The sequence below is a fragment of the Pleurodeles waltl genome, chromosome 9 (genome assembly GCF_031143425.1).
Source record: "Pleurodeles waltl isolate 20211129_DDA chromosome 9, aPleWal1.hap1.20221129, whole genome shotgun sequence".
Lineage (NCBI taxonomy): Eukaryota > Metazoa > Chordata > Amphibia > Caudata > Salamandridae > Pleurodeles > Pleurodeles waltl.
The window spans coordinates 430,287,829-430,314,165 of NC_090448.1; the positions used below are offsets into that span (position 1 = coordinate 430,287,829).

The 26,337-nt window shown below is 48.3% G+C and overlaps 1 protein-coding gene across 1 annotated transcript in view; it reads left to right on the forward strand.

The window, feature by feature from the left end:
• The window catches only part of LOC138259476 (cytochrome P450 2C28-like), a 1,060,791-nt gene that overhangs the window by 678,749 nt on the left and 355,705 nt on the right, over nt 1-26,337 (forward strand). Inside the window, exon 6 of the mRNA XM_069207246.1 lies at nt 14,202-14,343. Coding sequence (XP_069063347.1) covers nt 14,202-14,343 — 142 coding nt within the window. The remainder of the gene's footprint in view (nt 1-14,201; nt 14,344-26,337) is intronic.

Here is a 26,337-nt window from a genome sequence, read left to right on the forward strand (position 1 = left end):
CTAATAGTCCCAGCGACCCTCTACAAGGTCACATAGGTTTGGGGTCCATTCGTGGTTCGCATTCCACTTTTGGAGTATATGGTTTGTGTTGCCCCTATCCCTATGTTTCCCCATTGCATCCTATTGTAACTATACATTGTTTGCACTGTTTTCTAAGACTATACTGCATATTTTTGCTATTGTGTATATATATCTTGTGTATATTTCCTATCCTCTCACTGAGGGTACACTCTAAGATACTTTGGCATATTGTCATAAAAATAAAGTACCTTTATTTTTAGTATAACTGTGTATTGTGTTTTCTTATGATATTGTGCATATGACACTAGGTGGTACTGTAGTAGCTTCACACGTCTCCTAGTTCAGCCTAAGCTGCTCTGCTAAGCTACCATTATCTATCAGCCTAAGCTGCTAGACACCCTATACACTAATAAGGGATACCTGGGCCTGGTGCAAGGTGTAAGTACCCCTTGGTACACACTACAAGCCAGTCCAGCCTCCTACAAAATCTCCTGTGGGTCGACGGAATCTTCCCCCTGCAACCGCAGGCAACAAAAGAATGCATCATCGGTCCTCTGGGTCCCCTCTCAGCACGACGAGTGTGGTCCCTGAAACTCAGCAACTCTGTCCAAGTGACTCCCACAGTCCAGAGACTCTTCAGTCCAAGTTTGGTGGAGGTAAGTCCTTGCCTCCCCACGCTAGACTGCATTGCTGGGTACCGCATGATTTGCAGCTGCTCCGGCCCCTGTGCATTCTTCCAGGATTTCCTTCATGCACATCCAAGCCTGTTGTCCCCAACACTCTAACCTGCAGTGCTCAACCTTCTGAGTTGTCCTCCGGCGTCGTGGGACTCCCTGTTGTGTCTTCGGGTGGACTCCGGTTCACTCCTCTTCCAAGTGCCTCCTCTGGGACATCTGCGGGTGCTGACTGCTTCTGTGAGGGCTCCCTGACTTGCTGGGCACCCCCTCTGTCTCCTCATCCAAATGGTGACATCCTGGTCCCTCCGGGGCCACAGCAACATCCAAAAACCCTAACCGTGACCCTTGCAGCTAGCAAGGCTTGTTTGCGGTCTTTCTGCGTGGGAACACCTCTGCAAGCTTCTTCACGACATGTCACATCCATCCTCCAAAGGGGAAGTTTCTAGCCCTCTTCGTTCTTGCAGAATCCACAGCTTCTACCATCCGGTGGCAGCTTCTTTGCACCCTCAGCTGGCATTTCCTGGGCATCTGCCCACTCTCGACATTGTTGCGACTCTTGGACTTGGTCCCCTAGTTCCACAGGTACTCAGGTCCGGAAATCCACTTTGGTTGCTTTGCTGGTGTTGGTCTTTCTTGCAGAAACCCCCTATCACAACTTCTGTGCTCTCTGGGGGTTATAGGTGCACTTTACACCTACTTTTCAGGGTCTTTGGGTGGGCTATTTTTCTAACACTCACTGTTTTCGTACAGTCCCAGCGACCCTCTACAAGCTCACATAGGTTTGGGGTACATTCGTGGTTCGCATTCCACTTTTGTAGTACATGGTTTGTGTTGCCCCTATGTGCTCCTATTGCAATTTATTGTAACTTTACACTGCTTGCATTACTTCCTTTTGCTACTACTGCATATTTTTGGTATTGTGTACATATATCTTGTGTATATTTGGCATCCTCATACTGAGGGTACTCACTGAGATACTTTTGGCATATTGTCATAAAAATAAAGTACCTTTATTTTTAGTATATCTGTGTATTGTGTTTTCTTATGATATTGTGCATATGACACCAGTGGTATAGTAGGAGCTTTGCATGTTTCCTAGTTCAGCCTAAGCTGCTCTGCTATAGCTACCTTCTATCAGCCTAAGCTGCTAGAAACACCTCTTCTACACTAATAAGGGATAACTGGACCTGGTACATAGTGTAAGTACCCCTTGGTACCCACTACAAGCCAGGCCAGCCTCCTACACTGTGTCTCTGACTTGTTACACCAATATCTAGTGGACTCAGATCTGACCTCTACCCAAGAATTGGGAAAGAAGGCAGACAAATGGGTCAGAACAAGAGTGAACAGAAAAGTTCATACAGTGGGTGACAAGGATGGCAAGAAGAAGGATGGTAAGTCTTCTGACAAGGGGGGGATAAAATTAAAACTGAGTCTTCATCAGGCCCACAAAAATCCTCTGGTGGGGGTGGTGAGTCCAAATCCTCTTCCAATAATCAACCTAAAAAGCCTTGGTGTTATTTGTGTAAAGTCAAAGGCCAATGGAAAACTGATGCCAGTTGTCCAAAGAAAAACACCAAACCTCCCACTACCACAACCCCTACTGGAAATTCTTGTGCCCCTAGTAATAGCAGTGGTGGTGGGAGAAAACCTACTAATAGCCAATCCAAGGGAGTAGCTGGGCTCACTTTTGGTAATTTAGTTGGGGTTGGTCTTGTTAGGGAGACCACAGAGGCTGTGTTAGTCTCTGAAGGTGCCATTGATTTGGCCACCTTGGTTGCTTGTCCCCTTAATATGTATAAATACAAGCAACTTCCCCTAATAAATGGTGTTGAGATTCAGGCCTACAGGGACACAGGTGCCAGTGTTACCATGGTGATAGAGAAACTGGTGCCCCCTGAACAACACCTACTTGGTCAGCAGTACCAAGTGACAGACGCTCATAACAACACTCTTAGCCACCCCATGGCTGTTGTGAATCTCAACTGGGGGGGTGTTACTGGTTCAAAGAAAGTTGTGGTTGCCTCAGATTTACCTGTAGACTGTCTACTAGGTAAAGATTTAGAGACATCAGCTTGGGCAGAAGTGGAGGCTCATGCAGCAATGCTGGGCATATTTTTGCTTTGACAAGGGCTCAGGCCAAAAAGCAAAAAGGACAGGGTAACTTGGATCCTGGAACAATGGACCAAGTGCTCCCTAAAGCTAGGGGTAGCAAGGGTAAATCCCTACCCACTATCCCTCCCTCTACAGATGATTCTCCTTCTGAGGAAGAAGAATTTCCTCCCTGTGCAGAACCTTCACCAGATGAGCTGGCAGCAGACACTGCTGAGCTTTTGGGTGGAGGGGGGCCTTCCAGGGAAGAACTGAGTGTGGCACAGCAAACCTGTCCCACGTTAGAGGGTCTCAGACAGTAAGCTTTCAAGCAGCAAAATGGGGATGTCAGTAAATCACATAGAGTTTACTGGGAGGACAACCTCTTGTACACCGAGGCAAGGGACCCAAAACCTGGAGCAGCCGGGAGATTGGTCATTCCACTGCAGTACAGAGAGTTCCTCCTAACTCTTGCACATGACATTCCTTTGGCTGGGCGTTTGGGCCAGATCAAAACATGGGAAAGGCTTGTCCCCCTGTTTCACTGGCCTAGGATGTCAGAGGACACTAAAGATTTTTGTAAGTCTTGTGTGACCTGCCAAGCCAGTGGCAAGACTGGTGACACACCAAAGGCTCCCCTTATTCCACTACCTGTGGTTGGGGTCCCCTTTGAAAGGGTAGTTGTTGACATAGTTGGCCCCCTTGACCCTCCTACTGCTTCAGGCAATAGATTTATCTTGGTGGTTGTGGACCATGCCACAAGATATCCTGAAGCAATTCCTCTAAGGACCACTACAGCTCCTGCAGTGGCAAAGGCCCTCCTGGGAATCTTTTCCCTGGTGGGTTTCCCTAAAGAGGTTGTATCAGACAGGGATAGCGACTTTATGTCTGCATACTTGAAAGCAATGTGGAAGGAATGTGGTGTAACGTATAAATTCACCACTCCTTATCATCCACAGACTAATGGACTGGTAGAGAGGTTTAATAAACCTCTCAAAGGTATGATAATGGGACTCCCTGAAAAACTCAGGAGGAGATGGGATGTCCTGTTACCTTGCCTCCTTTTTGCTTACAGGGAGGTACCCCAGAAAGGAGTGGGCTTCAGCCCCTTTGAACTGCTCTTTGGACACCCTGTAAGAGGTCCACTAACACATGTGAAGGAGGGTTGGGAACAACCGTTAAAAGCTCCCAAACAGGACATAGTGGACTATGCACTTGGCCTAAGATCCAGAATGGTGGAGTACATGAAAAAGGCCAGTAAAAACCTTCAGGCCAGCCAAGAGCTCCAGAAGCAATGGCATGACCAGAAGGCTGTTTTGATCCAGTACCAACCAGGACAGAAGGTGTGGGTATTGGAGCCTGTAGCCCCAAAAGCACTCCAGGACAAATAGAGTGGACCCCATCTAATTGTTGAGAAAAAGGGCGAGGTTACCTATCTGGTAGACCTGGGCACTGCCAGGAGTCCCATTGGGGTGATTCATGTCAACCGCCTAAAACCCTACTATGACAGGGCTGATCTCACCCTGCTCATGGCAACAAATGAGGGTCAGGAAGGTGAGAGTGAACCTCTCCCTGATCACTTTTCCACCTCTGAAACAGATGCTTTAGTGGAGGGAGTAGTTTTGGTAGATTGTCTTACTGCAGAACAGAAAGACAACTGCATAAATCTCCTTGGACAATTTTCTGAACTCTTTTCAGCTGTGCCAGGCACCATATCTTGGTTTGAACACACAATTGATACTGGAGACAGCTTGCCTGTCAAAGGTAAAATCTATAGGCAGCCTGACCATGTAAGGGACTGCATAAAACAAGAGGTTCAGAAAATGCTTGATCTAGGAGTGGTTGAACCTTCTGAAAGTCCATGGGCGAGTCCTGTGGTGCTTGTACCAAAGCCTCACTCAAAAGATGGAAAAAGGGAGATGAGGTTTTGTGTAGACTACAGAGGTCTCAATCAGGTAACAAAAACTGATGCTCACCCTATACCCAGGGCAGATGAGCTCATAGATACACTGGCATCTGCCAAGTATCTAATCACCTTTGATTTGACTGCAGGGTATTGGCAGATCAAATTGGCTGAGGATGCTAAACCTAAAACTGCATTTTCAACTATAGGAGGGCACTACCAATTTACAGTAAATGCCCTTTGGGTTGAAGAATGCACCTGACACTTTTCAGAGGTTGGTGAACACAGTCCTGCAAGGGTTGGAGGCTCTTAGTGCAGCATATCTAGGTGATATTGCTGTCTTTAGCTCCAACTGGGATGAGCACCTGGTCCACCTTTGGAAAGTTCTGGAGGCCCTGCAAAAGGCAGGCCTCACTATCAAGCCCTCAAAGTGCCAGATAGGGCAGGGAAAGGTGGTTTATCTGGGACACCTGGTAGGTGGGGAACAGATTGCACCACTGCAGGGGAAAATCCAAACAATCATGGATTGGGTTCCCCCTACAACACAGACCCAGGTGAGAGCCTTCCTAGGCCTCACTGGGTATTACAGGAGATTCATTAAAAACTATGGGGCTCATTCCGAGCCCGGCGGGGGCGGGGGTCATTTTGACTTTCCCGCTGGGCCGGCGGGCGATCTCCAGAAGATCGCCCGCCGGCCCAGCGGGAAAGCCCCTGCAACGAGGAAGCCGGCTCCGAATGGAGCCGGCGGAGTTGCAGGGGTGCGACGGGTGCAGTAGCACCCGTCGCGATTTTCACTGTCTGCATAGCAGACAGTGAAAATCATGGTGGGGACCTGTTAGGGGGCCCCTGCACTGCCCATGCCAGTGGCATGGGCAGTGCAGGGGCCCCCAGGGGCCCCACGACACCCGTTCCTGCCATCCTGTTCCTGGCGGGTTTTACCGCCAGGAACAGGCTGGCGGGAAGGGGATCGGAATCCCCATGGCGGCGCTACAAGCAGCGCTGCCATGGAGGATTCCCTGGGCCAGGGGAAAACCGGCGGGAAACCGCCGGTTCCCCTTTTCTGACCGCGGCTTTACCACCGCGGTCAGAATAGCCCTGGAAGCACCGCCAGCCTGTTGGCGGTGCTTCTGTTGCCCTCCACCCTGGCGGTTTCAAACCGCCAGGGTCGGAATGAGGGCCTATGACTCCATAGCAGCCCCACTTAATAATCTCACTAGTAAAAAGATGCCTAAAAAGGTATTGTGGACAGCTAGCTGTCAGAAAGCTTTTGAGGAGCTCAAACAGGCCATGTGCTCTGCACCTGCCCTAAAAAGCCCATGTTACTCCAAGAAATTCATTGTTCAAACTGATGCATCTGAATTAGGGGTAGGGGCAGTCTTATCACAACTGAATTCTGAGGGTGAGGATCAACCAGTTGATTTTATCAGCAGAAGGTTGACCCCTAGAGAAAAGTGTTGGTCTGCCATAGAGAGGGAGGCCTTTGCTGTGGTCTGGGCACTGAAAAAGTTGAGGCCATACCTGTTTGGCACTCTCTTTATTGTTCAGACAGACCACAAACCTCTACTTTGGCTAAACCAAATGAAAGGTGAAAACCCTAAATTGTTGAGGTGGTCCATATCTCTACAGGGAATGGACTATACAGTGGAACATAGACCTGGGAGTACCCACTCCAATGCAGATGGACTCACCAGATATTTCCACTTAAACAATGAAGACTCATCAGGTCATGGCTAGTCTTATAGTCCTTCGTTTGGGGGTGGGGGTTGTGTAGGAAAGTACCATCTTGTCTGGCATGTTACCCCCATATTTCACTGTATATATGTTGTTTTAGTCTATGTGTCACTGGGACCCTGCCAGGCAGGGCCCCAGTGCTCATAAGTATGTGCCCTGTATATGTTCCCTGTGTGATGCCTAACTGTCTCACTGAGGCTCTGCTAACCAGAACCTCAGTAGTTATGCTCTCTCTGCTTTCCAAATTTGTCACTAACAGGCTAGTGACTAAATTTACCAATTCACATTGGCATACTGGTGCACCCATATTATTCCCTAGTATATGGTACTGAGGTACCCAGGGTATTGGGGTTCCAGGAGATCCCTATGGGCTGCAGCATTTCTTTTGCCACCCATAGGGAGCTCTGACAATTCTTACACAGGCCTGCCAGTGCAGCCTGAGTGAAATAACGTCCACGTTATTTCACAGCCATTTACAACTGCACTTAAGTAACTTATAAGTCACCTATATGTCTAACCTTCACCTGGTGAAGTTTGGGTGCAAAGTTACTTAATGTGTGGGCACCCTGGCACTAACCAAGATGCCCCCACATCGTTCAGGGCAAATTCCCCGGACTTTGTGAGTGCGGGGACACCATTACACGTGTGCACTATACATAGGTCACTATCTATGTATAGCGTCACAATGGTAACTCCGAACATGGCAATGTAACATGTCTAAGATCATGGAATTGTCACCCCGTTAACATTCTGGTGTTGGCGGGACAGTTCCATGATCCCCTGGGTCTCTAGCACAGTACCCGGGTACTGCCAAACTGCCTTTCCGGGGTCTCCACTGCAGCTGCTGCTGCCAATCCCTCAGACAGGTTTCTGCCCTCCTGGGGTCCAGGCAGCCTGGCCCAGGAAGGTAGAACAAAGGACTTCCTCTGAGAGAGGGTGTTACACCCTCTCCCTTTGGAAATAGGTGTGTAGGCTGGGGAGGAGTAGCCTCCCCCAGCCTCTGGAAATGCTTTGATGGGCACAGATGGTGCCCATCTCTGAATAAGCCAGTCTACACCGGTTCAGGGATTCCCCCAGCCTTGCTCTGGCGTGAAAATGGACAAAGGGAAGGGGAGTGACCACTCCCCTGACCTGCACCTCCCAGGGGAGGTGCCCAGAGCTCCTCCAGTGTGTCCCAGACCTCTGCCATCTTGGAAACAGAGGTGTTAGTGGAACACTGGACTGCTCTGAATGGCCAGTGCCATCAGGTGACGTCAGAGGCTCCTTCTGATAGACTCTTACCTCTCTTGGTAGCCAATCCTCCTTCCTTGGTAGCCAAACCTCCTTTTCTGGCTATTTAGGGTCTCTGCTTTGGGGATCTCACCAGATAACGAATGCAAGAGCTCACCAGAGTTCCTCTGCATCTCCCTCTTCACCTTCTGCCAAAGGATCGACCGCTGATTGCTCAGGACGCCTGCAAAACCGCAACAAAGTAGCAAGACGACTACTAGCAACCGTGTATCACCTCATCCTGCCGGCTTTCTCAACTGTTTCCAGGTGGTGCATGCTCTGGGGGTAGCCTGCCTCCTCCCTGCACCAGGATCTCTGAAGAAATCTCCTGTGGGTCAACGGAATCTTCCCCTTGCAACCGCAGGCACCAAAAGACTGCATCACCGGTCCTCTGGGTCTCCTCTCAGCACAACGAGCGAGGTCCCTGGAACTCAGCAACTCTGTCCAAGTGACTCCCACAGTCCAGTGACTCTTCAGTCCAAGTTTGGTGGATGTAAGTCCTTGCCTCCCCACGTTAGACTGCATTGCTGGGAACCGCATGTTTTGCAGCTAGTCTGGCTCCTGTGCACTCTTCCAGGATTTCCTTTGTGCACAGCCAAGCCTGGGTCCCTGACACTCCTTCCTGCAGTGCACAACCTTCTGAGTTGCCCTCGGGCGTCGTGGGACCCTCTTGTGTAACTGCAGGTGAGCTCCGGTTTGCTCCACTTTGTAGTGCCTGTTCCAGGACTTCTGTGGGTGCTGCTTGCTTCTGAGTGGGCTCTTTATCTTGCTGGACGTCCCCTCTGTCTCCTCACGCAATTGGCGACATCCTGGTCCCTCCTGGGCCACAGCAGCATCCAAAAACCCTAACTGCAAACCCTTGCAGCTAGCAAGGCTTGTCTGCAGTCTTTCTGCACGGAAACACGTCTGCACGACTCTTCACAACGTGCGACATCCATCCTCCAAAGGGGAAGTTTCTAGCCCTTGTCGTTCTTGCAGAATCCACAGCTTCTACCATCCGGTGGCAGCTTCTTTGCACCCACAGCTGGCATTTCCTGGGCATCTGCCCACTCCCGACTTGATCGTGACTCTTGGACTTGGTCCCCTTGTTCCACAGGTACTCTTGTCAGGAAATCCATCGTTGTTGCATTGCTGGTGTTGGTCTTCCTTGCAGAATTCCCCTATCACTACTTCTGTGCTCTTTGGGGAACTTAGGTGCACTTTGCACCCACTTTTCCGGGTCTTGGGGTGGGCTATTTTTCTAACCCTCACTGTTTTCTTACAGTCCCAGCGACCCTCTACAAGGTCACATAGGTTTGGGGTCCATTCGTGGTTCGCATTCCACTTCTAGAGTATATGGTTTGTGTTGCCCCCATCCCTAAGTGCCCCCATTGTATTCTATTGTGACTATACATTGTTTGCACTGTTTTCTATTGCTATTACTGCATATTTTGGTATTGTGTACATATATCTTGCGTATATTTGCTATCCTCATACTGAGGGTACTCACTGAGATACTTTGGCATATTGCCATAAAAATAAAGTACCTTTATTTTTAGTATATCTGTGTATTGTGTTTTCTTATGATATTGTGCAAGTGACACTAGTGGTACTGTAGGAGCTTCACTCGTCTCCTAGTTCAGCCTAAGCTTCTCTGCCAAGCTACCTTTTCTATCAGCCTAAGCTGCTAGACACCCCTCTACACTAAAAAGGGATACCTGGGCCTGGTGCAAGGTGTAAGTACCCCTTGGTACTCACTACAAGCCAGTCCAACCTCCTACACCTAGATATGGCTTTATTCAGACAGCATCCCTGTCTGGCATTCTCATCACTTGATATAGGTCCAATGGACAATTCCCTCTTCTCTAAACTTAAACATACTAATAGAATAACTTCACATTGTTGGCTAGCTAAAAAACTTCAAAGAGGGTGGTTCACATCCCCACAGGGAATTAACCATACAGTGGGTGATAAAGGGAGTAACCAATCTATTGCAGAGCTACTCTCCACTTATCACCACTTAGACAATAAATACTCAATTGGCCAAGGTTAGCCTTATTGTCCTTCGTTTGGGGGTGTGTGTAGGAAGGTAGCCTCTTTCTAGCCTTGTTACCCCCACTTTTGGCCTGTTTGTGAGTATATGTCAGAGTGTTTTTACTGTCTCACTGGGATCCTGCTAGCCAGGACCCCAGTGCTCATAGTGGAAACCCTATTTGTCAGTGTGTTTGATATGTGTCACTGGGAACCTGCTAGCCAGGACCCCAGTGCTCATAGTTTGTGGCCTATATGTCTTCCCTGTGTGGTGCCTAACTGTATCACTGAGGCTCTGCTAACCAGAACCTCAGTGTTTATGCTCTCTTTGCTTTTAAAATTGTCACTGCAGGCTAGTCACCATTTTCACCAATTTTGATTGGCACACTGGAACACCCTTATAATTCCCTAGTATATGGTACCTGGGTACCAGGGTATTGGGGTTCCAGGAGATCCCTTTTGGGCTGCAGCATTTCTTTTGCCACCCATAGGGAGCTCAGACAATTCTTACACAGGACTGCCACTGCTGCCTGAGTGAAATAACGTCCACGTTATTTCACAGCCATTTTACACTGCACTTAAGTAACTTATAAATCACCTATATGTCTAACCCTCACGGTGAAGGTTAGGTGCAAAGTTACTTAGTGTGAGGGCACCCTGGCACTAGCCAAGGTGCCCCCACATTGTTCAGGGCAATTTCACCGGACTTTGTGAGTTCGGTACACCATTACACGCGTGCACTACATATGGGTCAATACCTATATGTAGCTTCACAATGGTAACTCCGAACATGGCCATGTGACATGTCTAAGATCATGGAATTGTCCCCCCATGCCAAATCTGGTATTGGGGTGCCAATTCCATGCATCCCTGGGGCTCCAGCATGGACCCCGGGTACTGCCAAACTAGGTCTCTGGGGTTTCCACTGCAGCTACCGCTGCTGCCAACCCACAGACAGTCTTCTGCCCTCCTGGGGTCTGGGCAGCCCAGTCCCGGGAAGGCAGAACAAAGGATTTCCTCTGAGAGAGGCTGTTACACCCTCTCCCTTTGGAAATGGGTGTTAAGGGCTGGGGAGGAGTAGCCTCCCCAGTCTCTGGAAATGCTTTGAAGGGCACAGATGGTGCACTCCTTGCATAAGCCAGTCTATACCAGTTCAGGGATCCCCCAGCCTCTGCTCTGGCGCGAAACTGGACAAAGGAAAGGGGAGTGACCACTCAATGTCCATCACCAAGCCACGGGTGGTGCCCAGAGCTCCTCCAATGTGTCCCAGACCTCTGCCATCTTAAATGCAGAGGTGTGAGGGCACAATGGAGACCTCTGAGTGGCCGATGCCAGCAGGTGATGTCAGAGACCCATCCTGATAGGCTCTTACCTGGTTAGGTAGCCAATCCTCCTCTGAGGGCTATTTAGGGTCTCTCCTGTGGGTTCCTCTTCAGATAACGAATGCAAGAGCTCACCAGAGTTCCTCTGCATCTCTCTCTTCAACTTCTGCCAAGAATCGACTGCTGACTGCTCGAGGACGCCTGCAAAACCACAACAAAGTAGCAAGACGACTACCAGCAACATTGTAGCGCCTAATCCTGCCGGCTTTCTCAACTGTTTCCTGGTGGTGTACGCTCTGAGGGCTGTCTGCCTTCACTCTGCACAGGAAGCCAAGAAGAAATCTCCTGTGGGTCAACGGAATCTTCCCCTGCTAACGCATGCACCAAACTTCTGCATCACCGGTCCTCTGGGTCCCCTCTCATCTTGATGAGCGTGGTCCCTTGAACAAAGGAGCTGGATCCAAGTGACCCCGACAGTCCAGTGGCCTTCTGTCCAAATTTGGTGAAGGTAAGTCCTTGCCTCCCCACACCAGACAGTAATCCTGTGTACTGCGTGATCTGCAGCTGCTAGGGCTTCTGTGCACTTTTGCAAGGAATTGTTTGTGCACAGCACAGCCCATGTCCCCAGCACTCCGTCCTGCATTGCTCAACTCGCTGAGTTGACCACCGACTTCGTGGGACCCTCTTTTGTTGTGTTGAGATGACCGCCGTGCTCAGATTTCTTGAATGCCTGTTCAAGTGCTTCTGCAGGTGCTGCCTGCTTCTGCGTGGGCTCTCTGTGATGTTGAGTGCCCCCTCTGTCTGCTTCTCCAACGGGCAACCTTCTGGTCCTTCCTGGGCCCAGGAAGCACCCATTTTCTTCAACTGCAACCCTTGCAGCTAGCAATGCTTGTTTGCGGTCTTTCTGAGTGGAAACAACTCTGCATCCTCCGGCACGCCATGGGACATCTTCTGACCAAAGGAGAAGTTCATGGCACCTTCCGTTGTTGCAGATTCTTCAGTTTCTTCCACCTGGAGGCATCCCTTTTGCACCTTCGTCTGGGGTTTAGTGGGCTAATGCCCCCCCGGTCACTTGCGTGACTCTTGGACTTGGTCCCCTTCCTTTACATGTCCTCAGGTCCAGGAATCCGTCTTCAGTGCTTTGCAGTTGGTGTCGTCTTTGCAGAATCCCCTATCTCAGCTTTACTGTCTTTCTGGGGTAGTAGGGTAACTTTACTCCTACTTTTCAGGGTCTTGGGGTGGGTATCTTGGACACCCTTAGTGTTTTCTTACACTCCCGGTGACCCTCTACACACTACAATAGACTGGGGTCCATTTGTGGTTCGCATTCCACTTTTGGAGTATATGTTTTCTGTTGCCCATAGGCCTATTGTCTCCTATTGCATCCTATTGTATTCTACAGTGTTTGCACTACTTTCCTAACTGTTTGCTTACCTGATTTTGGTTTGTGTGTATACTTTGTGTATTTTACTTACCTCCTAAGGGAGTATAACCACTGCGATACTTTTGGCATATTGTCACTAAAATAAAGTACCTTTATTTTTAGTAACTCTGAGTATTGTGTTTCTTATGATGTAGTGCTATATGATATAAGTGGTATAGTAGGAGCTTTGCATGTCTACTTGTTCAGCCGAAGCTGCTCTGCTATAGCTACCTCTATCAGCCTAAGCTGCTAGAACACTGCTAATCTAATAACAAGAGATAACTGGACTTGGCACAAGGTTTAAGTACCATTAGGTACCCACTATAAGCCAGGCCAGCCTCCCACACCTTGGACACAACCTAGCCTTACAAGAGACCTCAAACATCACGCCGAATCCGAATATCTTGCCCTTCCACATACAAGTGTACAAGCACTCTTGGAATGTTGACCTCTACCTGGCCTGAAACAGGAGTTGGAGTCGCATCTACCAAGTGGAGCTGTTCCTGATGCCGTCTTAAGCTTCTCCTTCTCAAGGGCTATCTTTTCCCCCTCCAGCTCTCTTTCTCTTTTCGTTTCCCTCTCATACCACTCTATTAAGTTCTCTTTCCTATCTCTTAATTTGCTCCTGTCTCTTCACCCTCCTCTCCTCTTGTTTTTGGCAGGCTGTCTTCAACCTCTCACTCTCAAACCTCCTGCCCTTCGCCTCCTGCTCAGCTTTAGCTTTCTGGAAGTCAACTGCAAGTTATGGATCTCTACTAGGCTCCACCATCCCAAAGCATTTACTCCTGGAATTTGTAACAGTGGTAAACTAGAAATTAAAGAGGGTGTGTATTACAAATTTATTTGAAAGATGTTTTCATTTCACCAACTGCAATGTTATATATGATAATAAACATCAGCATGTCACAATTATTCATTGTTATGTTTTAAACTTAGTACTATGCTTAAATTAAATTGAGCTCAATTAAGTTATCAATTGAAGTTTAAAGGCCAAGAATTTAGAAGAAATAATATAAATAAAACTCAAAAGGCAAGATTGCTACTCATTAAATGTCTTTCTTAAATTTAGTGATGATTGATGTCTTTAATTTTAAAGTAACTTTAAAAATAACATCTTAACAGAATAATTTGAAAATTAAATACAATGGTAATTTTAGGAGGTAGACTGTTCTGCATTTTACTTTAGTAGTCTTAAGTTATAAGTAGGTACGTTTTTTTACATCTTTAATTTACATTTTACTATTCTTTTATTTTAATTTTGAAAATAATACACTATATTGATTTTCCCTGTATTTTCCAATGTGGAGATCTCAGTGTCAGTTATGGAGATCTCCACAAACAGCTAAAAAGTTCTAATAGTAACTTTCTGGTCGTAAATGAATTTGTAAGATTTGCCACCCCCTCAAGTCGACATCTAGGTGTAAATCGACACTCGGACATGGCGAATAGCATAAAAGTGGAGATTAACACCTAGATATAGGGGTAGATCTACAGTTCAGTATATTTACAAAAGCAAACCTAAATTTATGAATCAGGCCCACTACCTACGAGCAATCTGTTTTCACAGTGTGCCTTACCATTCAACTTTGTTTATTCCCGTGATTAGCCTAAATACTATTTTCTAGAATTCCTTTCTTCTCTGTTTATGGCCTACAATACACACCACAAAAACCATCCATCATATACAAGAGCAAGTTCATCTGTGACCATGAAAGGATATTCACATTCATGTGAAAATCTTGCTTTTCCTTTAGGAAAAACAGAATCCGGACAGTGAATTTTCTAAGAAGAACTTGGTGGCAACCACAGTGATCATGTTTGTTGCAGGAACTGAAACAGTCAGCACAACCCTCAGATATGGTCTCTTGATATTCCTCAAGAATCCAGAAATAGAAGGTAAGACTGCATCCTGAAATAGCAAAGAACAAATATCCTTGAGCCATGATGCTTGGTAGCCCATTTATCAACCAGCAAGTGAGCTCCAAAACAGAGAGTTGCTGTGCCGGGGTGAACACTGTCTGAGTGGGTGTGCGTGGCATATTTGTTTATCAAACATATTAGTTAGAAAATAATGTGAATTTCTGGGGAAGCATTACTTTTAGGTTGCTAACATGTCATTCAGTGTGGAATTGTTATATGACACCATGTCATAGAAATAACACATCTCAACTATTAAATTAATGCATAGAGTGAAAAAAGAGAGAAAGAGAGTGAAATAGAGAAAGAGTGAAAGAGAGAGGGAGAGATAGAGTATTATGCCACTTATGGCAATTTTTTATGTAGAGGCCCTCCTACATTCCTACACACGTTTTTTTAAGACTAAGAATAGTTGCCAGTCTTCAAAGCTACTAAAACATACCATAAATGGTTGTCTATTTGGCAAAGTCTGTTTAAACCCCTAACCTGTCTGACTTTGGGTTCAATACTCTTATAATATCAACAAATTAACAAATCAACCTCAAAACGCCTGCTCTTCAGGCAGTCACCTAAACTCCCTTTTTACTTTACTCTTTGCAACCGGAATAGTAGCCATGTAGTCAGGCATGGTGACCCTTCCAATCCACTCAGCTTAAAAAAGCTTTATTATGAGCACTTTTATGAGAATACTTAACTAAGGCCCTATTTAGATGTTGGCGTTAACGGTTCCGCTGTCGAGTTTTTGCCGTAACACATGTCCGCCGATGTGCCGGTCCATCGGCCGTTTGTAGATGTTGGCAGTCCCATAGCCGAAAGCCTGCATTCGAATCGCCTTCTCTGCCAAGAAACACCGCCCACATCAATCGCAGGAGGGGGAAAAGTGGATGCACGTGGGAGCTCAGCCACCCTTCCCGCCTTGCAGATTTGGATGTGCCTTACTGCCAAGCAAAAAATAGTGGTCCGACATCCAAATATGAGTTGACAGATTGGGGGAAAAGGGATGAAAACTCACCTTTTTTCCTCATTCCACTGCTATTTTTGACTGCATCCAACTGGACAGCACCTGCCACTGCTGCTGCCACTGACCCACAAAGAAAATACCACCCCCCCATTGCTGGACTCGAAAGTAGGAATGCTGCATTGCCAGGGTACATTGGGTGGGCACTGCACAGGGCCACTTCAGGCATATACATGTCACAGTCATTTCTTATAATCACTGTTACATGCATATGTCGGAGAGATAATGTGTCACACAAGGCTGGGGAACCACTGGCACAGCATCCACAACCCACGCATACACATGTCATTATGGTGTCATTATTCTTTGCCAATGAATGCTGATACCACAATAATGGTGTACTCACACTGGACAATGTTGTCCATGAGTGCGAATTGCAAGCAGATATGTACTGGCAGGTTTTTGCTACCTGGTTTGTATGTGAGTCAGCACTTGTGTGTGTGTGAGCCCACATGTGTGTGGATTGTCTGGTTGAGGTGAAGGGAGCTGGAGTGGGTAATGTGCTTGTGTCTGTTTGTGTGTCAGTTGAATGTGAGATCAATGTTGTTGTGTATGTTGTTTTGGCATGTTACAACAGCCTGCATCCAACAACTCGACATGGGACATCTCTTGCACCAAGCAGGAACCCAAAGCCATCTTCTTTGGTGCACTTCTGTACTTTTCTTCTAACCGGAGAATCCGCTTTTGCACCTTCTTCTAGGTTGGCAGGGGCCCCTGTCCTTCCTGGACTCTTCTTCGACTTCTGGACTTGGTCTCCTCTCTCCACAGGTCTTCAGGTCCAGGAATCCATTGTTTGTTGCTTGCAGTTTTGCTTGGTTCTTGCATAACCCTTTATCACGACTTGTAGTGTGTCCTGAGGAAACTTGCTGTACTTTACTCCTGCTTTCCTGGGCTATGGGAAGAGGTACTTTACTTACCTTTGGTGTTTTCTTACACTCCCAGTGCCCCTCTACACATTACACATGCTTAGGGGGTAATTCGACATTTGCATTCCACTATTTTAGTATATAGTTTGTGTTGCCCCTAAGCCCATTGCAATCTATTGTATTTTCTACTGTTTGTACTATCTAATGACTGTTTACTTACCTGATTTTGGTTGTGTATATTTTGCGTATAATACTTACCTCAAGAAGGAGTATTGCCTCTAAGATATTTTTGGCCTTGTGTCACTAAAATAAAGTACCTTTATCTTTTGGTAACACTGAGTATTGTCTTTTATTGTGAATAAGTACTGTGTAACTATAGTGGTATTGCAGGAGCTTTGCATGTCTCCTAGTTCAGCCTAAGCTGCTCTGCAAAAGCTACCTCTAGACAGCCTAAGCTGCTAGAACACTGCCTACATTTCAATAGTAAGGGATAACTGGACCTGGTATGAGGTGTAAGTGTTGTAGTTGGACTCTTGCTTTAGGCAAGACTGCTGCTGGTTTAAGGATGACAGTACTAATGTTTGTATGCGACTATGCCAGTCCTGCAACAAGTCGCAACTGTCATCCCACCCATCTCAGCTCACAATCAGCACCTCACCAAAAACCCCAAACGGTTAAAAGGTGATTTGTGGCAGCCTTTATGCATGGACTCAAGAACGTGACATCTCAGGGAGTGTCGTGGTTAAATGGAGATTACCCCTTTCTCTCATAAACGTCATGTCTCAATCAAACACAATGAAGAAGATGCAGTAAAGTTTCAATAGGTTTTATTTAGCAAAGCTGCAATCTGCGATAAGTTGCATGGGCTGCAACAATTAGGATAATAAATAATGCAAGAAACAGAATGGTAAAGACAAGAGTCGTTAATACAAGACCCCCACCATCTTGCAATAACATGAAATGACATGAAATGTGAAATATGTCCTAATACCCTAGCATAATGAGCCTAACCTCTAACCTAAAAGAGAGCTAGGTATGTTAAACCTAATCTGCTAATGCCATGTCCATGAGAAGAGCCCCCCAAACCTTGTTACCTTGAAATGAGGTCTCTAGCACAGACTCCGTAGGGACACGAAGACTGGGTCAGCGTCAAGGCGGAGTGCAGCATCGATAGCAGCGATGGCATCTGGTCGGAATCCCTCTGACTATCTGTTTAAGTGAGGAGTATTTGCACAGATCTGCTTGGACCCCTGACATAGGTCTGTTCCCAAACAGTAGATAACAAGACATGCTTGGGACGGTAATTTATATAAACAATTCCCTCAAAAGCGTGAAGAGGGAAAGTACCTAATGTGAACACCTACCGTTTGTTTATCTTTGTCCCTTGATATTGACGCCTTAGCGCGGTGGCACTGATAACGCAAACTAAAACATGGCTTAACTAAAAACAAGGCAGCCATCTTAAAAGATTTAAAAACAGAGCAAGCTAAGTAAGGGAAAAGTCACTAGGTGATGGGGGCACAAGTCTGCAAGCCAAAGGCTAAGCTAACTCCTATATCCCATTAAAACAAACTAGGATTCACTACACCCTCCCCATTGCCGTAACAAGTATGACGCTATAACTCAACATCACCGAAGGTGAATGAATCCAAATGCAAAAAATGCTCTGGACTAAAAGCATAAAAACTAGATAACAAAATCACATTTTAAAAGCGTGTTAAAATCAATAGCTAAAAAAACATACAAAGAGATATAGGCGGTCATTATGAGCACAGCAGTAAACACCGCTGACTGCTGTGGCGACGGTGAACAGAAGACTGCCATTGGCGGTGAATAGAAACACACCATATAATGAACCAAAAAACAGATTCCATCAAAAATCACCAGTCCACCAGTCTCTGCCAGGACCCTGTCTGCAGAAATGCTGGACCTCCCACCCTGCCACCGCCGAGCACACCCACATCCCGGCCTCCAAATAGTGATGCACAAATCACTTTGGCGGTCAGTGAATGATGAACGACCATTGACGGTGCAGACCGCCACGGGCGGCAAGTGGACCCAACAGTAAGAAGTGCACACATTGGATAAGTTAGAAACCCAAACACCTGACACACAGCCAAAACACCATAAAAACACTCACAGACACACCCCACAATCCTTTGCAATGAAAGTAGTCCAACGAAGACAGAGAACAGCAGAAGCAGGTACCGAATGCCACAATGCACGAGACTCACACCAAACCACAGAAGAGCACTCTCACCGCGATTTCACCCCCTACACCATTCACCACACTCAACATGTCACCCCCCAAACATCCACGTTTCACAGAAAGGGAGCTATGGACCATGGTGGACGAGATCCTGAAGGTGGAGCCACAACTATTCGGGGCTCAGGTACAGCACAAACCCATCGCCAGGAAGATGGAGCTATGGCAGACCAATGTCAACATGGTCAATGCAGTGGGACACCATCCACGCACCTCACAGGACACTGGGGATGGAACCCTGGACACTGATGAGCAGGCTGGCCCCTCACACAGTCCTGGACTGTCACCATCCAGCAGCCCCACCCAGGATACCACTGACACCCCTACCACCCAGGCAAGAACAGAAGCCCAGGGCAACCGTCCACACACCTGTGTATCCAGGCCACAGACTGGTGGAACAAAAGTACAGAGGCCACAGTCACCACCTACCAACAGGCAGGAAGACGATGGCCCCAGTACAAGTGGCACCGCCAGACCTGTCCAGGGGACACAGGCACAAGGGGCTAGGCCCAGTGGGAGGGCATCGCTGGCCCAGGGGGGAGGCCACAGGATGGATGCTGCAGCCCAGGACGTGATCCCTGAGGTCGTGGGGGCCTACCAGCATACCCATGACAGATTGGCCCAGATAGTATCCACCCTGGAGCAGAGTCAGAGGATGCAGAAGAAACACCACCAAGAGGCCATGGAGCAGTGGAAAAGGCACAACGCCACAATGGCCAGCATAGCTGGTGCGCTGCTGCAGCTTGTACAAATCCAGTCTGAGACCCACACAGTACAGGAAGCCCCCACTACAGCACAGCAGACAGACCGCACAGTGACTGCATCAGCAGCAACTTCCCACAAACTACCCTCAGAGGAAACACAAGGAACAACCATTTCATCCCCTATAGGTCAACAACAGTCACCCAAATGGACCCTCAGGCCAAGATATGGGACTGGAACACCTGCCAAAAACAAGGCCCTCTCAAAGAAGTGACTCTGCAACAATCTGTCCACCAACTATCCCACACAATCAACCACCAAACAGTGCTAACAATAAATAAGAACTCATGTGAGTAATGATGGACCTACCAATACTTACAACAAGGCTGCTACCATGTTGGCATTTAGGATAACCACCGATTACTAACTACCATCACTGTAATTGCACGATTCAATCCCTGCACCAAATAAAACACATATCACACCTGTAACACTGTACCCTGTCATAATGTGTGAACAAAGTGAAGTATGGATGCAACTGGCTGATAACTACTTTATTTGTACCTGTGTAGCATGACAGTACACATTCACCTTAGATGTTGTTGTGCTAAATATGTTGAGAAAAAGAACCACTAAATTGTATTCTGTCTTATGCAGACCTGGACACAGTTGCAATTATTACATTCAAACTCCCCCCTAGATGACAAGGCACACTGACAGTATGTTTCACAAACACCAATCTCAGCCCTTAGTCCCACATAGTTACTGGAAGTATAGGTGTATAAGTTGGGTCCTGGAATTGACATCTTCCCCTTCCTCATCATCACCATCACTCTCGTCCCCTCTCTGAGGAAGCTGGTCTAGATATACAGTACCCTCCACCTCCAAGAGGGGGATAGACTTTCTCACTGCTACGTTGTGCAGCATGCAGCAGGCCACACTTTTCTACACACCTTTTCAGGCCCATATGCCAGGGAACCCCCAGAGATATGTAGACAACAAAATCTATCCTTCAGGAGACTTATTGTGCACTCCATCACACTGTTAGTACGTCCATGGGCCTCATTGTAATTCCTCCCCGCACATGTCCCAGGATTCCTTACTGGTGTCAGGAGCCATCGCAAGTTGGGTTATCCAGAATCACCTAGAAGTAGGTGCAAAACAGAACTGTCATCGACAAGCCCCGAAGTCAGACAGCTGTCTGCTAGGCGGCAGTTAGTGACAGAAACACCTACCTATGATCTACCCTCTGTCCTCTTGTAGTTGTTCCATCTTGTGTGGCACACTACTGTTCCTCAGCACAAAGGAATCATGGACTGTACCAGGGAACATGGCATTCACATGTGAGATGTACTGGTCTGCAGTACATACCAATTGAATGTTCATGGAGTGAAAGTTCTTCCTGTTTCTGTACACCTGTTCACTGACTCTTGGGGGTATTATAGGTATGTGGGTGCCATCGATGGCACCTATCACATGGGGTGTGTTGGCGAAGGCATAGAAGTCAGACTTGATGGCAGGGAGGTCAGTACTTTGGGGAAACCCCACATATGACTGCAGGTGTCGTACAAATGCATTCAGAAATCTTGTCAGTATCAAGCTGAACATTGGCTGTGAAAATCCAGCACCCATGCCCACTGTCACTTGAAAAGAGCCCGTGGCCAGGGAATGGAGTGCAGAGAGCACATGCACTTCAGTAGGGATGGCATGCTGGTTACGATTTGCCGGAGTCATTTGCAGGATCCAGTAATGCACAAAGTTCTAGAATAGTTGCAGGGGGGAGACTGTAATTGATTATGATGTGATGCTCCACCATGGTCCGCATATTCACAAGTGGTTTGTACACTGATGGGGCCCTTCCTCGCCACAAGGGCCTGTACCTAGGAGGAATTTGAAACACGTGTGAGTAAGACACATACATTGGCACACATTGTCAGTCATTGAGCACTGCTGACTTGATTGTAGGGACTCAAATGCTAAATGTTTTTGACCTAACATCAACTAGACCATAATTATTGATCAGGGTTTGTCAAGTGTGGTATTGTTAATGGTCATATGCATAGGTGTGTTGGGTGAACATTAGGGCCTGTATTGTGTAGATAGCAGTATTATAAATGCATAGTTTTTGGCAAAATGTCTACCCCCTGTACTCTAGAACTGTCGTGGTGGAAGTGACCTCATACCGCTAGCGGTTGATTCAACAGCATAAGGTGGTGTTTACCGCCGTGCGCACAGTCATTGGTTAACATGGATGTCAATGGGGAATCCTAGCGTATAATGATCACCGCCGGCGGTGACGGTGCACACCACCGCGGTACGTACGCAAAGTCGTCACCCCAACTTCACTTGACTCCCTGATCTCGTGCAAGCAGGTACTCCACTGAGTGTACTGCTGTGTCCTGCCTCTGGTCATGGAAGTGGCTCATGTTGCAGGGGAAAGGGCCCTGGCCTTCACCCAGGAGGAATTGGAGAGGCTAGTGGATGGGGTCCTGTCCCTGTACACCAAGCTCTACGGACAGCCAGAGGTACAGGTGAGTCTGGGTTTTGGGCAATGGTTGTGTGTAATGGATGGTGTTGGCAGTACATATGTGTGCACCTCTGACCCTGGATGGGCCATGGTTCATGACATGCTGCGTGCGTATGTGCTGTTAGTCTGTTTGTACAGTCCGTCCCATAATGGAAATATAGCCAGCTGTATATATTTGCCAAGTGCCTGACCTCTGTGTTACATTTCTGTGGGTCCCTTTTAGGTCAGCGGCCACCAGAAGAGGGCACTTTGGCATGCCATCGTCAAGGAGGTGCGTACCCTGTGGTTCTACAACCGGTGGAGTACCCACTGCAGGAAGAGGTGGGAGGACCTTTGGCACTGGGTGAGAAAAATCTGTGAGGCCCAGCTGGGAAAGTCCTCCCAACGGGGAAGGGATGCCTGTCAGGCACTGACCCCCCTCATGCTACGCATCCTGGCGGTGGCGTACCCCGACCTGGATGGGCGCTTGAAGGCTGCACAGCAGTCACAAGGGGTGAGTACACATACCACATTTTTGACCCTTGATGGATGTCTGTGTGTGCATTCGGGTTTATGTTGCTTAGTTGCAGGGACTCTGACTGATGTCCATCTACATGATGGCCCCCGTAGGGAGTAGGGGTGTTTGGGTCAGGTCTCCTAGATGTCGGGTCCTTAGGTTGTTTAGGGAATGGGTGTAGAGCAGGGTTCTGGTCACTAGTCAGGGGCATGGCCATGGGTATAGTGGAAGGTGCTGCCTGGTGGAGGGTCTTCTGGGTGGGTTTATGTATGACCACTATGTTCACTCCTTTCAGCTATTTACAAGTGTCTCTCCAGTTTCTTCTCCCCATCCCTGTTCTCTTGTTTTGTTTGTGGACATCAGCATCATCTGGCAAGGGCGCTGAGGCACCGGCGAGTGGGGATGCAGCGGCCCATGGATCCTCGGAGGCAGAGTCATCTGACGCCAAGGGGACCAGTAGGTTGGAGGCCGAGGGGAGTACCACGGGGGAGGCAACTACCACTGGAGGTAGTGACTCCGATACCTCCTCCGATGGGGGCTCCCTGGCGATAGCAGACCCTAGTGGGCCCACCCCAACTGTATCATCTTCCGCCACCCCCTATGCCATCACCGCCCTCCCATTTGCTCCCCACCGAGTTGCCCGTGCCCGCCTACCTAGAAGGGTGGGTGTCTCCTACACCCCAGGCACCTCCTCCCCTGCCGCAGTCAGCCCTGCTGCCCTCACGGAGGAGGCTATTGACCTCCTGAGTACCATCTCTGTAGGGCAGACAACCATCGTCAATGCCATCCAGGGGCTAGCATCAGAGATGCAGCAGACCAATGCCTATCTGGATGGCATTCACGGTGCTGTATCTGGCCTACAGAGATGTTTTCAGGCTCTGGCCTCCTCTTTGATGGCAGCCATGTTCCCTGGTCATTCCGTCCCTCCTCCAACCTCCTCAACCCCTTCCAGCACCCCACTCCCTTCACCCGTCCAAAGCACACAATCTGACATCCAGTCACACACCTCAACACACAAGAAGCACACTTCTAAACACAAGCACCACACCTCCCACCACAAGCATTCACGCAGCCAACATACACATGCACACACAGCAACATCCACTTCCCCCAGTGTGCCCACCTCTTCCGCCTCCCTGTCTGTCCCCTCTACATGCATAGTCCCAGGCACTGCACCTCCATTCACTGTTGCTGAGCCTATTCCTGCACTCACCACAATAGCACACATCCATACATGCACCCCAAACACCACACCTGCACTCACCACAACTACTTTAGTTGACACAGGCAGCACACTCACCAGACTTGCAGATAACCAAACAACATACATTCACACTGGCAGCCTGTTGTCTCCCACTGTGCCCACCCCCCCTCCAAAAACACAAAAACGCACCAAAACACCCACCCATCACACATCCACCACACCTCAGCCTACTGCCCAGTCACCTGTACCCACAACACGCACCCCTACTCCACGTATGTCCACACCCTCTGCCTCCACTCCCATGCCCTCCTCCAGGTCCAACCCAATTGCTTCCTAAAAATGTTTCCTCTCCCGTGCTGACCTCTTCCAACCCACTGGCCCACCCCGTCTTGTCCCTAAACGTGCCCACCTCCTTGTCCTTTCCACTCCTTCCACTTCACAGCCCGCCCCTGTCCGCCCTTCACATTCCCATGCCCCTTCCCCAGAGAGGAAGAAGCCCTGTGCAGAGCCAATTCCATCTGGCTCCACCCGGTCCAAGCACACCCCACCTTCCAAGGCCAAACCCAAACCCCCTCCACCTTCCAAGCACAAATCCAAGGCCCACCCCCGTCGCAAACCCCAACCCCCACCACCCCCTGCCCCTTTTCCCTGAAGTGCCTGGATGCCCCATTGTTGCCCATATAAGGTGGAGTACCGTTGCACTTTTGGGAGTCAGGTTGGGGCCCTTGTAGCCCATTGAACTCTAGCACTATGGACTGGCCATTGGCCTTACTTGACAATCGTTTGCTCAGAGAGCTGCATTAAACGTTTATGTGTGGCCTGTGTTTTGGCAGCACACTCTTGATCCCTGGTCTCTCGTTTCAATGTTTGTGGGTGTGGGGCATTTGTATGTACTATGTTCAGGTTGGATTTGCCTTGTGTGGGGTGAGTACCTCTTGCTGTGGGATTTATGGGTTGTGCTGTTGTGAAGGGTTGTGGGAGCATTGCAGGGTGGGTGGAGTGGGTGGGTATGTAACTGTGCCCTTTCTTGCCTTGTTTCGTAGGTTACAGTTCTTACCATTGTCGTCTTCGTCGGCGGTCTCGGTCGTGGAGGTATATGGCAAGAAGAAGGGCTGGCATGATCTGCAGCTCACTGCTTCAACATGTTGTGTGAGCCTCCGGTGAGTGTTTGCTTATATTTGGTTCTTTTCCGCCTGGCTTTGCGTGGCGGTGGTTCCCACACCGGAAGTGACAGCGGTCTAGTGGTTCATTATTTGATAGGCGGGATGGGCCTTTCCGTCGGCCTGTGGGCGGCCTCTGCCGTCGTTGTCGGCACTCTTCTACTGGTGGTGGGTGGTTTTCAGGATGCCTGTGTTTCAGTTAGTTCATTATTTGGTGGTCCGGACTGCTCCTCTGTTGGTGGTTTTTACCGCCGCCGGTGCGGCGTTTCCCGCCGTGTTCATAATGAGAGCCATAATGTCGATTATGACAAGCACAGCAGGCCAAAGTAAGGGTAAGAAAGAAATGTAAATTTAGCATTTGGTATAATAAGCCAGTTGTTAGAAATGGCCTTTCTGCAGGGTCACCCCCAAACTTTTTGCCTTCATCCTCCTCTTTTTCTGACCTCATTTTTGCTGGCTTTAGGACTCTGCACACTTTACCACTGCTAATCAGTGCTAAAGTGCATATGTTCTCTCCCTAAAACATGGTTACATTGGCTCGTACCCAATGGGCTTATTTAATTTACTTGCAAGTCCGTAGTCAAGTGCACTACATGTGCCCAGGGTCTGTAAATTAAATGCTACTAGTGGGCTGCAACACTGGTTGTGTCACCCACATAAGTATCCCCCTAACCATGTCTCAGGCCTGCCATGGGAGGGCCTGTGTGTGCAGTTTCACTGCCACTTCGACTTGGTATTTAAAAATAATTGCCAAGCCTTAAACTCAATTTTTCTACATATAAGTCACCCCTAAGGTAGGCCCTAGGTAGCCCATAGGGCAGGATGCTGGTAGTGTAAAACTGTTAAATTCGTTTTACACTACTGTGAGGCCTGCTCCTTTCGTAGGATAGCATTAGGGCTACCCTCATACACTGTTTGAGTGGTAGATTCTGACCTGAAAGGAGTAGCCAGGTCATATTTAGTATGGCCAGAATGGTAATAGAAAATCCTGATTATTGGTGAAGTTGGATTTAGTATTGCTATTCTAGAAATGCCACTTTTAGAAAGTGAGCATTACTCTACACTTAAATCCTTCTGTGCCTTCCAATCCACGTCTGGCTAGGTTAGTCGACAGCTCCCTTGTGCATTTCACTAGGACAACCCCAAACACAGAATGCTCAGTCACACCTGCGCACATCTGCACATTGAATGGGTCTTACTGGGCTGGGAGGGCGGAGTGCCTGACACATGTCAAAGGACAGTGGCCTGCATTCACACAATGGACTGCCTAACCCCCTACTGGGACCCTGGCAGACAGGATGGAACTGAAAGGGGACCTTGTGCACTTCTAAGCCACTTTTTGAAGTCTCCCCCACTTCAAAGGCACATTAGGTTATTTAAGCAGGGTCTCTGAACCTACCAACTTTGACACTTCTGAACAAGATACCACTGGTGCAGAACCTCTGCACCAGAACCTGCAACCAGCCAAGAGGAACTGCCTGGCTGCCTAAAGGACTCACCTGACTGCTTTTCTGCAAAGGACTGCTGCCCTGCTGTTGCCCTGCTGCCCTGATGTTGCCCTGCTGCCCTGCTGCCCTCGTACTCTGCTGAGAAGTGCTTTCCAAGGGCTTCGATAGAGCTTGCCTCCTGTTCCTTGAAGTCTCAGGGCCTAAAAGACTTCATCCTGCAAAGAACTCCTTGTGCAGTGAAAATTTGATGCACAGCCTGCCATAAACGATGCACAGCCTGCATCGC